This window comes from Lynx rufus, unplaced genomic scaffold (genome assembly GCF_022079265.1).
Source record: "Lynx rufus isolate CCGP_SWC_20201006 ecotype Redwood Valley unplaced genomic scaffold, mLynRuf1.p SCAF_7, whole genome shotgun sequence".
Taxonomy (NCBI): domain Eukaryota; kingdom Metazoa; phylum Chordata; class Mammalia; order Carnivora; family Felidae; genus Lynx; species Lynx rufus.
The window spans coordinates 43,734,574-43,750,665 of NW_025814889.1; the positions used below are offsets into that span (position 1 = coordinate 43,734,574).

The following is a 16,092-nucleotide window of genomic DNA, read 5'->3' on the forward strand; positions in this document are numbered from 1 at the left end:
CTGTTTGCATTCTGTCTTCCTCTCTCCCAAAAATAAATTAAAAGTAAAAAATAAATAAAATTCAAAGCCAAGTTATCAATGCTCCTTGAAACTCAGATTTTGGTTTAAACATTTAAGCATTAAAATAATAAAATATTAAAACATACAACAATTAGTCTACCTGGATGTTTAAAAAATTCCTATCCAAGGGGTATTCTCAAAATAATATATCTGATTAAGTTGTAAAATGTGTGTTTGCACATAAGGAAATATTAAACTGGTGAAATTTTGATATGAGAATTCTAAAACTACTGTGAATTTAATTAGCCATGTCTAAAAATCCTAATACAAAGCAAACCTTGTCTTATTATTTCTATTATATATCTACATATGTGTATATTTTAAGGGATTAGATCGCCTGAATCACAACTAAAGGTATTTTTAGATTACCCAGTTCTCCAATTTAATATTTTTAATTATATAGTGATTCTAATTGTTGCAAAGGGAGTATATTAAATAATGTAAATTAGAAGATTATCAGTGAGGGGAGCCTGGGTGGCTCAGTCGGTTAAGTGTCTGACTTTGGCTCAGGTCATGATCTCATGGTCCAGGAGTTGGAGACCCACGTCAGGCTCTGTGCTGACAGCTCAGAGCCTGGAACCTACTTCAGATTCTGTGTCTTTCTCTCTCTCTGCCCCTCCCCTGCTCACGCTCTGTTTTTCTCTCTCAAAAATAAATAAATATTAAAACTTTTTTTTTAAAGAAGATTCTGAGTGAAAAATCCTTTAGGAATAAATTCATAATTTATGACACCTTAAAAGTTTTTATCCTTAAGCTTCAGACTTCTTTTGGAATTCATGTATGTTTCTGTGTATGTATGTGGCTTGGAGAAAATTATTGCTTCAGTAGGTAAAGGCTTTGATGAGACCACCTTCAACTTCCCACTTATTTTCCTATTATAGTCGAGTGCTAAATCTGCCTCCCTTTCCCCAGAAAGGAAGAAGGGCTGAGATTCCTTTGCTCCTGAAATTTTACTATGTCATTTCCTGCTCCCGTTGTTCCCCAGCCCTTTCTTCCCTTCTTTGACAAACTTTATATTATATGACAATTTTTCAACTCATCTGGTATGTTACCTCTAATAACAGAAAAAGACCTAACATTAGGGTGGTTAGAAGTGTGAAAAAGAGAAAACCAGTTGTACTGCACCCCGGCCCCTCTCAGCACGTTTCTCTCTAACACTGTGTTCACATAGTAAGGTGTACCTCAGTGCATGGCCCCCTTCGCGTTGATTTGCTGGGTAGCCAGGTCACCAAGGTGAACCTGTTGGAACAGCCTTGGCTAAGGAACTCTTCATACTACTTTTCTTCTTTACTCTTGAGGGTTCCCTTTCTGCCATTATTATTTTCCCACTGAACTTTTTTTAATTCCCAGAAACCAGTTTGATTATCCCCCCCCAAAAAAAGACAAAAAATGGGATTATTTTAATAGTTAAAATGCACATTGGATGATATGGCAACTCCAAAGTGGTAGGTCTGAGATACATATCAGATATGGCATTAGGCCAGATCAAATGCAGAACTCGCAAGAAGAAGAGAATCTTTCAATAAACCCTCAACAGTAAGCTGTTCATGAGTATTAAATTACTACTCTGGGAACATATCTCCGTAGATACTGTATAGCAACTGGATTAGTATTCCCATTTCCAAGTAAGCATTTTTCAAGTCAAATGAAGTATCATATATTCACTCTTACACAATGATAACATTGTATTCCTAAATATCTTTTTTCCTTCATTTATCCTCATTTGTCTTGAACACCCTGGCTTCTCCACTAATCACTGTATAAATGGCCATGTTACATTAATACTTGTATGTGTATAAAAAATATATACACTATCGATTATATATATACTATAAATATATACATACTAAAAATAAAAATATATACTTCGTGTGTGTGCATGTATATAACATATACATATATACTCCTACTTAAGTGCATATAGATAGTATACTGAAAAGTATAACAAAAATTTTCATCAAGTATAAACATATTTTAACTTTTACAAGTTGTCTTTCTGATGAACATAAGAGAAGAGAAGCAAAAATCATATAAAAACAGGGAGGGGGACAAAACATAAGAGACTCTTAAATATGGAGAACAAACAGAGGGTTACTGGGGGGGTGGCGGGAGAGGGAGGGGCTAAATGGCCAGGGGGCATTAAGAAATATACTTCTGAAATCATTGTTGCGCTATATGCTAACTTGGATGTAAATTTAAAAAATAAATAAGATGGTAAAAAGAAAAAAAAGAACTTGTCTTTCTAGAATCTCAGGGATATGCACTTCGAAGCATAATTATTCATTATTGTCTTGGAAGAAAGATGTATGAATATTTTTATTTTATTTACAAAACACCAAAACTTGAGGGGCCTGGGTGGCTAGTCACTTAAGTCTCCGAGTCTTGATTTCGGCTCAGGTTGTGATCTCACGGTTTGTGAGTTCGAGCCCCATGCCAGGCTCCGCGCTGACAGTGCAGCACCTGCTTTGGATCCTCCGTCTCCCACCCCCTCCCTCACTTGCCCCCATTTACTCTCTCTCCAAGTAAATAAATAAACAAACTTAAAAAAACAAAACCACCAAAACTCTCAATTTGTTTTCACAGGAACAGCTTTATTTCAGTATTAATTAGTCAACTTGAGGCAGACAACTTTAAAATCTGTATGCAATAGCATTGGGTGTCATAAAAGCCATGAGTCATACAAAGGGATTCTTGACATTTTTGCTTTATTATATAGATGCAATGATCGCCTCATTTTTAAAACTGTAACTTGAAAGGGCAAAGAAACATGTTACATTTTCCTGTGTGATCTTGGACACTATCCAGTATTGGAAGTTTTGCAAGTCCAACCATCTCCAAATGTTTCGGCATCTCATCTTCTGAAAACTGTGCACTTCTCTCATTTAATAGTTCTGTAAATACATATGAACTAATTTATTTGTCTGAAATTATACTATTGTTCTATTAGTGCTCGTATGGGCACAGATTCAGCTTTGTGACTAAGACTAAGCAATCTAGCTTTACAGCCTACCTAAAAAATAAAACAAAAATCAGGTAACAAGCATTTGTAAAAGAAAATTATTTTCTCATTAGGCGAGCAATGACTCTTTGCTACCAAGGGCTTTTCTACTTTCGTCAGGTCAACATATTCCCTCGGACCTCTGGGGGCTCTACTCGTGTCCATGTCATGTATCCAGCCCAGACTTGCTCATGAGTTCCAGAACTGTGCATTCAATGGCTTGCTCAGAGCCTGGAGCCTGCTTCAGATTCTGTGTCTCCTTCTCTCTCTGCCCCTCCCCTGCTCATGCTTTGTCTCACTCTGTTTCTCAAAAATAAACAAATATTAAAAAAAAATTTAAAAACAAACAATATTTCCCCCGTAATGATTTCACTGGGAGCCTCCTTCTCGGCTTTGGGCACACACTTCCTTCCGTTGCCGCTGAACATTTCCATACAAGACATACATTTGTTTGTGCACTTCTTCTACTGTTTGATAATTAAACGTGAAAGGTTCATCTGTCCCATCTCTGATTTTCTGAAGAATAGGAGAGGGGGAAGTACAGGGAGGAAAAGGAAGTGAAAATGAGGGTGCGGAGAGGGGATGAAAACATGGAAACTTTGGCCTGGCTTGGAAAAGATACAAGAATGAGACCCCACTGCTCTTTTCCTGAGTTCTTACTTGTCCCGTTCTCCAGTCTGTGTTCTATTACAACTGTTTTCATTTCTAGCAGTGAGCATACATTACGCACCCATAAGATGCAGATCACGGATTTCACTTTAATGCAAGGATCATTTTTAACAAACAGATCTGGTTAACCTCGAGTAACTGGGAAGATCATATTCTCTGAAAAGTTACACATTCTGCCACAGAACCTGATTTGTCGTTTTCTCAACTAGAGGCTTGTTGAGCAGCAGAGTTCAAATACCTCCTTCACCCATTTGTTCCCCAAATTTATACTATTTATATTGTCCATTGTACAATAGGTTCCTGGCATTAGGTACTAGACAGGTGCTAGTTCAGACTGTTTACTCAATCCTGATGGTCTGAACATGATGGCCTGTGGGGTTGGCGCATGAAAGCGATTCGTTTAGCTAGTAACTCAACGCATTTCAACACAATGCTCGTGTTTCCATAACGCTACATTCACGAGTGACTCTCATACATATTGCAAAACCGAAAGAACATCAACAACTAGTATCGATAATAAAAGTAAGGAGGCAGGGCAAAAATATTACAGTTCTTAGAAAAACAAGCCACTTTAAATGACATTACTCTGAATCCATAGGCGTAAATACCGTAAAATGTCATTTAAGTTTTTCATTCGTATTTAATGTATTACGTATCAGAAGTTTTATTCTGTGAGATTTGGGAACAGACTTTGGGGCATGTATTTCTTGAATCCTAAGACTCTAGAAGATTTATAAACATGGGTTTAGAGACGCGGAGTAAAACACCAATGGAAATTTCTAAACATGAATCTCACGTACTTTCATATTAATATAATATGTTTCCTTCAAGAGGAATAAAAATTATTCCCTTTACACTATTTTACGTAAACTATCTTAGATCCATGATGTCTTAACTTCTGGGGATGCATAGGTCTGATTTGCTACAAATCCATTTTCTAACCAAGCGGGTACTGGAGCCTCTGATCCCTGTTTTGTGTAGATAGGCACATTCTCCAATTCCAATGATTTGAAACCTAAAACGAAACACAGAAGGGGGAAAAAAACAAAGGCGACAGGATGAGTGAGTCCTGACTGGCGTGACTGCAGAAAAATTTTCCTCTGCTGGGAGCGTTTACTCTTACCCAACACGGTAGTGTTTGAATATAACACAAAGTGAACTCATATGCGTTGGCCTTAAATGCGGCTTCAGAAACTCAAAAAAACCTGTAACCTATATGGTGAAGAAGTGCAGGATTTACTGCTAAGCACGTGTTAAACATGTGTTGTGAAATTCTAGAAGTAGTCACATCTCTGAACATTGATGTCTCGCCCCCGTAAAGCGGAGATAAATATGTCTATTTCCCACGGCTGTTGTGGAAGTCAAATGATATGAAACATTGTTTGGAATATCACAAGTATTAAATGCTTTGTACAATCGTTTTTTTAATGTTTATTTATTTTTGAGAGAGAGAGAGAGCACAAGCAGGGTAGGGGCAGAGAGAGAGAGGGAGACGGACTCTGAAGCAGGCTCCGCACTGCCAGCTCAAAGCCCGGTGTGGGTCTCGAACCCACAAACTGTCAGATCATGACCTGAGCCAAAGTCAGACGCTCAAGCAACTGAGCCACCCAGGCGCCCCTTTACTTTATACAATAATTTACATTACCACTTTTTCTCTGGGCTCATTTTACTCTCCACCACAAAGGAAACTTCCAGGAGAATGGTGTGTATGGATTTTAGCTCAGATCTCTCTGTGGTGGTAAAGGGCTTAGAGCCCCAGCTTTCAGTGGATAAATTACAGACCCAGGACTTACCAACCACTGTATATGGTTCCATCTATCCACTTCCAGCTCTGTCCTGCTTCTCGACTCAGTCCAATCCAATATTGAGAGTGGTCAGAATATCGCTTCAGGAAATCCTTTAAGAAAGTATATTAGGATGAATAGCAAATGCTTCGTTCGGTTGGATTTTCTTTTGTCTCGTTATACTTTTTGGAGAAATACAGACTTTCATATTTGGAAGGCGGCAGTGTCCTTATCTGGTTCACAGGTTAGTTCATGGGTTCAGTTACTTCTGTAACAACTACCCTAGTAAATTGCATTGGGTAGCTTTCTTCCTATTCTATTTCCTTTTTTAAAAAGTGTTTGCTTATTTTGAGAGAGAGAGAGAGAGAAAGAGAGCAGGGGAGGGGCAGAGAGAGAGGGAGATAGAGAATCCCAAGCAGGCTCCGCATTGCCATCACAGAGCCTGACGCAGGGCTCAAACTCATGAACCATGAGATCATGACCTGAGCCGAAATTAAGAGTCGGATGCTTAACCAACTGAGCCACCCAGGTGCCCCTCTTTTTCACTTCTAAAAGAACTGTTAGAAGACAGACATGATCTGTTCTGTGATGGCTTGGTCAAATTTGCCAGTAAATCTTAAGTTTGGTGCCTTTTGGAACAGGACAATCTTAGCAGTAAGTAACCTGGTTCATTCAGGTTTTATATACCTTCGTAATTCATTCTGATACATTATATTTTCTGATATTATTACCAATAGCCTAGCTTTTACGTTTTGTTTGGATTTGGTTAGTAATTGTTTTGCATATATTTCCTTTCATTTTTCTGTCTAACTTTTATGTGTGTGTTCACACGTGTGTGTATGCGTATGTGCTTAAGTATGTCTCCGTAAGTAGCACGTTACTGGACTTTATTGCTTTTTTTTTTTAAACCATCTGATAATTTTTTTTCATTTAAGAAACAAATTAAAAGCATTTAAAAATCATTTTATCACGATTGCTGTCGTATTTGGATTTGTCAGTGTCGTGTTTTTTGACTACTAGGTTTTTTTTCCCTTATTTTAGCTTTTTGTGAATTCTGTTGGGTTGATACTTTCTCTATGTCTTTAGTTTATTTGAACGCTTTAGTTTGTTTGAACACTTTTTACCCTTTGATGCTCACAATTTAATTTTTTAAAAATATGTCTGTTCATACATATCCAAATTTCGGTTGTCTACACAATTGTTTAAATAATTAGACAATTATCCATTTCTTCAAAGTTTTCAAATTCGTTGGCATAAAATTATTTGTAAGATTTTATGCTTTTAAATCTCTACTGTTTAGGGGCACCTGGGTGGTTCAGTCGGTTAAGTGTCCGACTTCGGCTCAGGTCACGATCTCGCGGTCCGAGTTCGAGCCCCGCGTGGGGCTCTGTGCTGACCGCTCAGAGCCTGGAGCCTGCTTCGGATTCTGTGTCTCCCTCTCTCTCTGACCCTCCCCCGTTCATGCTCTGTCTCTGTCTGTCTCAAAAATAAAAATAAACATTTAAAATTTTTAAAAAAAATCTCTACTGTTTATAATTTTTAAAATTAAAATTTTTAAAATTAAAAAGTTTAAAATTTTTAAAATAAAAAAAAATCTCTACTGTTTATAATCTCTACTGTTTATAATCAGGTGCATATATCTGTTTTCTTTTTCTGTGATCAATTCTTTCTATGTACAGAACCAGCATTGCTTTTGTATATCCTCATTATTTTGTTGAACTCGTTTGTTTATTCCAAAAATTATTTCAGTGACTGTGCTTTTCAGTCAAAGTATTTCCTTTGTTTTGTTTCCGTATTCATCTGATACTTCCCGTTTTTTCACTGCTCTAGTTTCTTGATTTATTATTCTATAGAATGGAATGTATGACTTCATTTCTACTTTTTAGCCATCTGAATGTACTTATCCAAAACTCCTTGTCAGAACGAGCTACAAAATTAGTTCAAATTTAGGACAATCCCTCTTCTGTCCTTTCCTGGCAGAGTAAGGGTTCAATAAATGTTAAATACATCCCTGTGCTCCTTGAGGTCTTAGCTGTTTTGTCTCTTGCCACCTCTATTGTTCTCTATCTCTATTATTTCTGGTCGGGGGAAGTTTGTACTGTGTGCTTTTAAGTTTTTCCATTAACCCTTTTCTATGCCTTGAACCTACCAGACCCTCTTGGTTATGCTTGACTCCTTTATTAATCCTTTCCAGTATCTCTGACACCTGGTTTGCCATGAATTTCTGCTTATTATTATTTTTTGAATATAGTTCCACAAAAAGCAACTTTAATTTGGTGTAAAACAGGTAGGCAATAACAGTTCATTACTGAGGGCTTTATTATGGCTTCATGGGTCTGAGCTTCGTGGGAAGTGGTTTTGGACTTTCCTTGGATTTTGCTGCTGTATTTCACTCAAAAATATAGAGCTAGCTAATTATGCAGTTGAATTTTTTTGAAGAATAGTCGGATCTTTCTGGTGGGAGATATATCACTCTAACCCTGCTTTTAGAGTCTAGGCAGGAATATATAAGCTGCTCTATATTAGGCATAGGGAAAAATGCCTAGTATGTAACTTATTTCTAAATCCTTCTACTCCCAGTTGGAAAAGTCAGGTGGGGGAAGTCATGTCCTAAATGTTGTCTAATAATTTTTACTCTAAGGGTTGATCTGACCTGACCTGGGAGGTGAGTGTGGCCTGATGTGAGCTCTTTCTTTGATTAAGCTGATGTGGAAAAAAAAAGGGGAAGGGGTTCTTCTATGATGGATGAGAGGGTCTTTTTTGGACCATTTCCATTTCCAGTGTGCAGCCTCCGTATCAGCTATAACCCCCAAGAACATAATCATAATTTAAGAGAATTGCCTTACCAGTTCTTTTGTGGTGTTGAAGACAGCAAGAGTGGCTGCGTGAGAGGCACAGAAGTTCTGGCTTGCTCTCCAGGTTCTTGTACTTTCGGAGAAATAGAAGCACTTTCCTAGGTAACCAATCCAGCCATCCAAGCATGACATGCGTTCAGCGGAAGATTTGTGTTTTTCAACTGAAAACAATTTCCTGATATATTAACTACCGAGGCGGTGGCACGCCCTGAATGTTCTGCTCTGAGACGCATTAGAATTTGATGTAAAACGATTATCTTATCCCTAGATATGAAATTCACCAGATTAGCTTTTGGCCCTTCAGTCTGAAGTTTTGGGATTTCCTTAGTCATTCTTCGTTTTTCTCCAAATGAGGACAGATCGTACATTCTCGTATTGATTTTCTTGCTAAGTTGAAAGAAATCCATGGCAGACGCCACTCGTGTAGATGCTGGCATTGCTCGGATTCAAGACTCCCTGCTCTTCTCTGGTGACACACTCCTCCTAGGTGAACACACTCATTCTCATGACGCTGTCATGCTTATACTGATAATTATTGAATTGATGTGCCCAACCCAGGCCTCTGGTCAGAGATCTCCTATGTACAATTGCCTAATGGACACTCATCCAGTCAATAAAAAAAAATATTTGTGAGTGTACCCTATGTTAAGCATCGTCGTGTGTATTTATTACAGACATGGTCCCTGCCATCATTGTGCTGAGAGCCTAGTGGGGCAGATAGAGAGTGAACAAGTAATTAACAAATTTCAAGGAGTGATGCAAAAGGGATAGCCACGGGTACTAAGAGAACAAGAGTTGAGGGGAGTTGGTCCCGCTCAGGGGTGGGGGTTGGAGTCGACATTTCAGGTGACACTTGAAGGGTGCAGAGAGCTAGCTCACTAGACGAAGGATGAGGAGAGCACGTTCTCAGCAAAGAGGAAGTGAGCGTGTAAAGGTCCTGGAGGGTAAAGGTCCTTTTCACTTGAGAAAGGAAAATCAGCGTGACTGGACCATAACCGAGGCCAGAAAATCGAACAGGAGCTAGGTGTTGCTTATACACGTGGTTAAGGTTTTACACCTTACACTGAAAGGATTGTCTCAAAATTAGAGATAGGTGATGATGTATGGACGGGATTGATGGCCTGTTGATTCATTAAAATTCTTGTTAGAAGAAAAATAGATTTGGGGAAAAAACAAGTGTTCAAGAGACTTAAATACAGAGAAAAAACTGAGGGCTGATGGTGGGGGGAAGGTGCGGGGGAGAGGGGAAAATGGGTGATGGGCATTGAGGAGGGCACTTGTGGGGATGAGCACTGGGTGTTGTATGTAAGCAATGAATCATGGGAATCCACTCCCAAAGTCAAGAGCACACTGTATACACCGTATGTTAGCTAACTTGACAATAAATTATATATTAAAAAATAATAAAAAAATAAAGTGCACAAAATAACTAGGTGGGAGATACTTGTTCCGGTTCTGCATATGCTTCTATGATGCTTAAGTTATGTTTAAAGTCTAACTTTTTCTTTGAACTTTAATGAAAAGTGCATCAGAATTTGATTTCTGTTTACATCTGCAGCTTTATCTCATCTGATTTTTCTGTAGGCCCTTTGTTTCTGTCTCCATTTTCTTGTTTACCAAACTTCTCCTAGTCCCTTACACATGTCATGTTACTTTAGGTAATATCTGGGCCTTTGCTCACGCTGCTCTGTGTTCCTCAATGCCATACCCCCACCTTAACTTGCAATAAAACAATTTCATCCTGTCCAACTGGCAAGTATCTCCTTGTATTTAAATGATCTATTATGTTACAGCACAATTTCCTCTATGAATTTCCTCCACTCCATCCCATTGGAATTGATCATACTCTACTTTCCATGCTCTTGGCTTCTAATAGACTATCAGATTTAATACATTATAGCTATGACATTATATATATAGCTATAGCTATATACATATATACATTATTATATATTATATATATTATATATATTTATTATGTATATATAATTTTTGCCTCTTCTCTCTCTATCTCATCTATCTATCTCTATCTCTCTATTCCTCTCTATAGGTAAATAGTTATACCTGGTGATTATGTCATGTCTGATTGCTGCATAAATCAACAAAATATATAGCAGTCATACCCATCCAAGAAAAATCTATGTAACTGTTCTCAAGTATACCTAAGTGAAGGAACAATTTTTATTCTAGACCTGATTAGACCTTTGCCTATTTTAACCTAAGTATTCATATCTATTAAGTAAGAAAAGCTCGTTTTTACATCAACGCACAAACTGCCATCATCTGATCTGGGTCACAGGAATTTAGCATCCTAGGTTGTGTTAAATAACCCTTACTTTTGCTTGATAACTTTAGGAAATCAGTGAGTTTTAGCATCACAAGCAGCACTAAAAACTATTGAGTCCAGTCCTCTGCTGTATAAATAGGGAAACTGAGATGCTAGACGCTGGATGACCTATAACCAAAGATAAAACTGGGAGATGGAATTCTGGTCCCACAGTTCAATATCACTACAAGATAAAGCATATTAACCTTTATAAACTGTCTATAGCGTTGTGTGACCCAGTTTATAAAATATTCTCTTGAACATGGCTTGAATCAGAGAACACAAATGAGGATCCTTAGGAAGTCCACTGAATAAATTCCACTGAGAGAAAACTAGGAGCATCTGTGAGCATGGCCTGCATTGACTGCAGTAGGCAGCCTGGAAGAAACCCTACGTTTCTAAGAACAGGTTGCACATATTTCAGCTCCTTTAACAAATAAGTGGGTATTTTTTTATATAAACCATAGGAAATAAGCTCACTTAGAAAGAGACAACATTGGGGGCGCCTGGGTGGCTCAGGCAGTTAAGCGTCTGACTTCGGCTCAGGTCATGATCTCACGGTCCACGAGTTCGAGCCCCGCGTCGGGCTCTGTGCTGACAGCTCAGAGCCTGGAGCCTGCTTTGGATTCTGTGTCTCCCTCTCTCTCTCTGCCCCCTCCCCTGCTCGCCCTCTGTGTCTCTCTCCCTCTCAAAAGTAAAAATAAAGATTAAAAAAAAATTAACGAAAAAGAGAGAGACAGCATTGTAGATATTGTAAGAATGATGAATAAAATGCAGAGGACTTGGATTCAGGTTGTAACTTGGGTCTACTCAACGGTCTTTAGACAGCTGCTATCTCTGACGTTCAAAGTCCTTGTGCATAGCAAAAGAAAATAAGAACACTAATACTTTACTATTGCTCTGGGTCACTAAAAAATGCAAATAAAATGTGTATTAAAATATTTTATAAAGCATAAAACGCTTTACAAATATATATTTTGTTTTATCAAAAACCTTTCTCCTTCTCCTCCTCTCCCTCCAACTTCTCTCCTCCTCCTCCTTCTTCTTCCTCTTAATTATTTTTATTATTTTGTCCAGAGAAGTTATATGACTGTAATTACAGTGTAATTTAAGCTGAGTAAAAATATCAATAATGTTTATTTCCTTAACTTGACCAGTAGATATCATTTATGCTTTTACTTGAGCAACAGTCTCTTTAGTTTGTAGTTAGGTATAAATTATAACTTTAGACCATGACTCAAAGAGGAGTAGTTTGGTGCTAAAATTTTTACTGTAAATATTTAAGCCCATTCACCTAATATGATGTCATAGTCTTTTTGGCAAAGTTGTTTACTCACCTGGACTTCATTACCTATGTCCTTCTCATGGAACTCATCATTCTTATTATTTGACTCATGACTTTGCTTTGTTGAGTAAGTTCCATGAAGGCAGGAATCGTATCTGTCTTTGTTGTCAACACACAGCCTAATGCCGAGTTTATATAATGATTTCTTTATCCATCTCCTTATCTAATTATTTATATACATACAGGGTATTCACATGTATATATATTTCTATACATGTATAGATGTACATATATATACATATGTACATATATATACATATATACATATATATACATATGTATATATGTGACCCATATATATACATATGTACATCTATACATGTATAATACATACATTCATGTGTAAATCATATACATGTGTATACATATACATATACATGTGTATAGAAATATATACACGTATATATGCACATATATACACGTATAATACATATATTCATGTGTAAATCATATACATGTGTATATGTGTATATACATATACATGTGTATAGAAATAGAAACACGTATATATGTACATATATACATGTATAATACATATATTCATGTGTAAATCATATACACATGAATATATGCTCACCAAATGCATATATACTTATGCATATATTTTGAAACATCTCATTAAAATTGTTTCAAGTTACTTTCAGAAAATATGTACATAGTTTGCTATCATTAGAGGGTGATATACCATTCTAAACTTCCTTTTAGAATATAAGAGTAATTGATATTTTGTGTACAAAATATGGTCATTAGGATATTAACAATTTCTTCTTGTCCAATTCTCTGTAGCCCATATGTATAGTTGTGAATTATAATTGGAGCTTGGTAATCTGACCCCGTCATTGGAAGCTGCACAACCAGACACAGATCGAATGTTTTGCACCTTAAACTCAATTTCCATTCTTATCAACATAGTCATTGACTAGAAGCAGTTTAGAAAAAAAAATACTAATATATATGTAAAAGTATATGGTTTAGGGCAAGGTAGTCCCCAACTAGATAATATTCCGTAAATTGCTACCAGTCCACAGGGAGATAAGGACCTGGTGATTCATTGTTAACTATGCTACAAATATACTGTGCAGTTCTTTTTATATTTCTTCATAATGAGACTTTTTTGATGAAGGGTGCAGTATGGAGATGTACTATTTTACCATGAGCCCCTTACCTTGTAAGGACTATAAGTCACACTGGTTTAGAAGAAAGTTTCATATGCATTACTGTTATCCTCACAGTATGAAATACAGCTATTATCCTCATTTTATAGAAGAAGAAACATATGTCCATTCCATGCACAAAGATGTTCAAGAATTACCCTTAAAGCACACATACGGTGAAATATTTTACAGTAGAGTTAACATGAGCGTATTTGGGAAGTGGGCAACTCACCTGCTAAAATTGTGGCCAGGGTAGTTATCAAAATCATCAGAAAGAACATGACAATGGTGATAACTTTACAGATACAAAGTCTCTCTTTATTCCTTTTTGAGGGTCCTTGTGGTTTGTTGGTAAGGTTGAAAGTGATAATGTCTCCTATTAAAAAAAATCAATCAGTTTTTCATTACTAACTCGAGTTCGGAATGGTAGAAGAACAAGATCCGTATATGCAAACTGACCATATTTATCTGCTCTCAGTGATCAATGGAAAATTAAAATATACCATTTACAGTACTGCATAAAATATTGAATCCTTATGGATAAATCTGACAAGAGACATGCAAAACTTGTACACTGAAGATGACAAAACATTGCTGAAATAAATTACAGACATGAATAAATGGAGAAAGATACTGTTTTCGTGAGTCAGAGGACTTCACTTTTGTGAAGTTGTCAGTTTCACTCAAATGAATGTATAGTTTCATCACAATCCCAAACAAAATTCTCAGCCGGCATTTTGTTTTTTTTTTTGGAGGGGGGTGGAAATTGGCAAGCTGTTTCTAAGCATTTCAATGTATGTCAATTTTATCTAATGATGCTGTTAAAAATAGTACAGAAATTCGTTATCTTTTATCCACACAGTGTGGATCTGGTTATAAGATACTTTGGATTGATAGCTGAAAATAATATGCCACGGCTAGAAGAAATGAGCATGGAGATACCGACTCTCTGAGGAGAGTTAGATCTCAGAATCGATAGCAGGTGCCCACCAAATGTAAATTTGTTTACTGCACACATAGCACCTAGAGCCTGTCACGCATGCGTTTCTCACCCTTAGACTGGAAATCTGAATTCCCCAGCGATAGTCCATCATCCATGTCTCTTTTTCAGCAAAGCAACGATACAGATTGGTCGTAGGGAATGCACAGGAATCCAGATCTCCGCCCGCCGGTTGGATTTAGTGTCAGCAATACAAAGACAAGCTAAAATGAGAACGTAAAGTTAAGGCAAACTAAAACGAGAATTCCACATCAATATCAAAATTATGACAAACCGCCTCGGAAGTCTGAGCAATCATGTGACTCCCGTCCTTTTGCTACATTGCCATCCGGAAATCATTCCACTTCCCTGTGGTTTGAGGAGCCACTGGAGGTGGTGGGGGCCTCCGAAATGATTCTTTTGACTGTGGGGTTCAGTGGAAAGGAAGTGACGTCCAGTAGTTTATGAGGCCGACAGATAGAGTTTTCACACCGTCCCCTTGACCTACCAAAATTTTTAGTTAATTCTGACCATGATGGATCCAAGCCACAGAGCAATCCTAAAGAAGTCCAGCGTGAAATACCAATTTACACTGCAGTGAAAAGAACATCACATCACTTTAATAATAATAATAGAAACAATCATACCTCACGTGTATTGTGTGTTCACTCTATGGTAGCCCTGGTTCTGAGCTTTTCAGTTTTAGGACTTAATTTATACTCACAATGAAATGAAACGGGAGCTTATTATTATCATTACTTTACAGAGGAAATAACCTCCTGAAAGTAACAGAGAGGTAAAAAGGGTTCTTAAAGTCATATAGTCAGTATGTGGCCAAACTTATATATTCGTTGGCTCTGATCACTGGACGACTCTGCTCTACTGTCTGTTCTGGTTCTTTCTGTGAGCATTCTCATATGCTGAACTTCTATTTCCAGATGTAGAAAGCAGACCTCCTGTTCAGCAGCAGCATTTCATTTTTTTTTAAGTTTATTTATTTTTGAGAGAGACAGAGACAGAATGCAAGTGGGTTAGGGGCCGAGAGAGAGGGAGACCCAGAATCCGAAACAGCCTCCAGGCTCTGAGCGGTCAGCACAGAGCCCGACACGGGGCTCGAACCCAACCCACGAGCTGTGAGATCATGACCTGAGCCGAAGTCAGACGCTCAACTGACTGAGCCACCCAGGGGCCCCAACAACAGCATTTTGAAGTCCCCTCCTTGGGAGACAAATGGAAAGTAATGGGTTGACAGTTTTTAAAGCTGGATTATAAGCTATAGAGTTCTCTCTAATTTTGCATATTGATGTTTTTAATATATGATTATTAATTCATATCCCCAAATAAAACGTTTATTTCAGGAGCCATGGCTATGTGTTAGAGAGAGAGAGACAGAGAGAGAGAGTGAGGGAATAGGGAAATCTATGGCTAGGTTATTTTTTCAAGCCTTTATCCGAAGCAAAGATTATCCCAATACTCTATGTGCTACTTAAAAAGCATACATTTTCCCTGCGTACCGGTTAGCTATTGCCGTATTCAGGCTATTTTACAAAGCACGCCCCAAACCCTGGCTCACTCACTAGTCTGTGCTGCGTTGGCCGAGTTGTCTGGGTTGTCCGGTCAAGGCTGATTGCGGCTGTGACCCTGCCTCGAGCTGTGAGTCTGGTGTGCTGGTCTCTTGGCTACCCCGGGGTCCCGGCGGAAAAGTCAGCCGCTACTCCAGAAGCTCTTCGCACAGAGATGTCAGAGGTACAAGAGGGTAAGCTCATCAATTCCGCATATTTCAAGTCACTATTAACATCTCATTGGCTGAAGGTTATCTCCTGGTTGACCTCAAAGGCAAAGAATGGGGAAGTGCACTTCACTACCCTTAAGAGGAATTGCAAAGCTGTATGGGTACAAGGAGTGAACTAGGGCCACAACCT

At 37.9% G+C, this 16,092-nt stretch overlaps 1 protein-coding gene across 1 annotated transcript; it reads right to left on the reverse strand.

Moving 5' to 3' along the window:
• Positions 1–2,686: 2,686 nt before the first annotated feature.
• Positions 2,687–15,906, reverse strand: LOC124502167 (C-type lectin domain family 2 member A-like). Its single transcript, XM_047066686.1, has 6 exons — positions 15,748–15,906; positions 14,244–14,394; positions 13,424–13,567; positions 8,358–8,527; positions 5,521–5,624; positions 2,687–4,742 (listed from the first exon to the last, which is right to left on the reverse strand). The coding sequence occupies exons 2-6, from the start codon at positions 14,287–14,289 to the stop codon at positions 4,619–4,621; spliced, it is 588 nt and encodes a 195-aa protein (XP_046922642.1). The 5' UTR covers positions 14,290–14,394; positions 15,748–15,906; the 3' UTR covers positions 2,687–4,618.
• Positions 15,907–16,092: the final 186 nt, after the last annotated feature.

Bases quoted from the DNA above. Each gene is read 5' to 3' on its own strand.
- LOC124502167 (XM_047066686.1), bottom strand. From the start codon at position 14,289: ATGGATGATGGACTATCGCTGGGGAATTCAGATTTCCAGTCTAAGG. The intron at 13,568-14,243 runs GTGAGAAACGCA...TTTTTTTAATAG, and splicing joins TTCAGATTTCCAGTCTAAGG to GAGACATTATCACTTTCAAC. The intron at 8,528-13,423 runs GTGAGTTGCCCA...AATTGTTTTCAG, and splicing joins CCTGGCCACAATTTTAGCAG to TTGAAAAACACAAATCTTCC.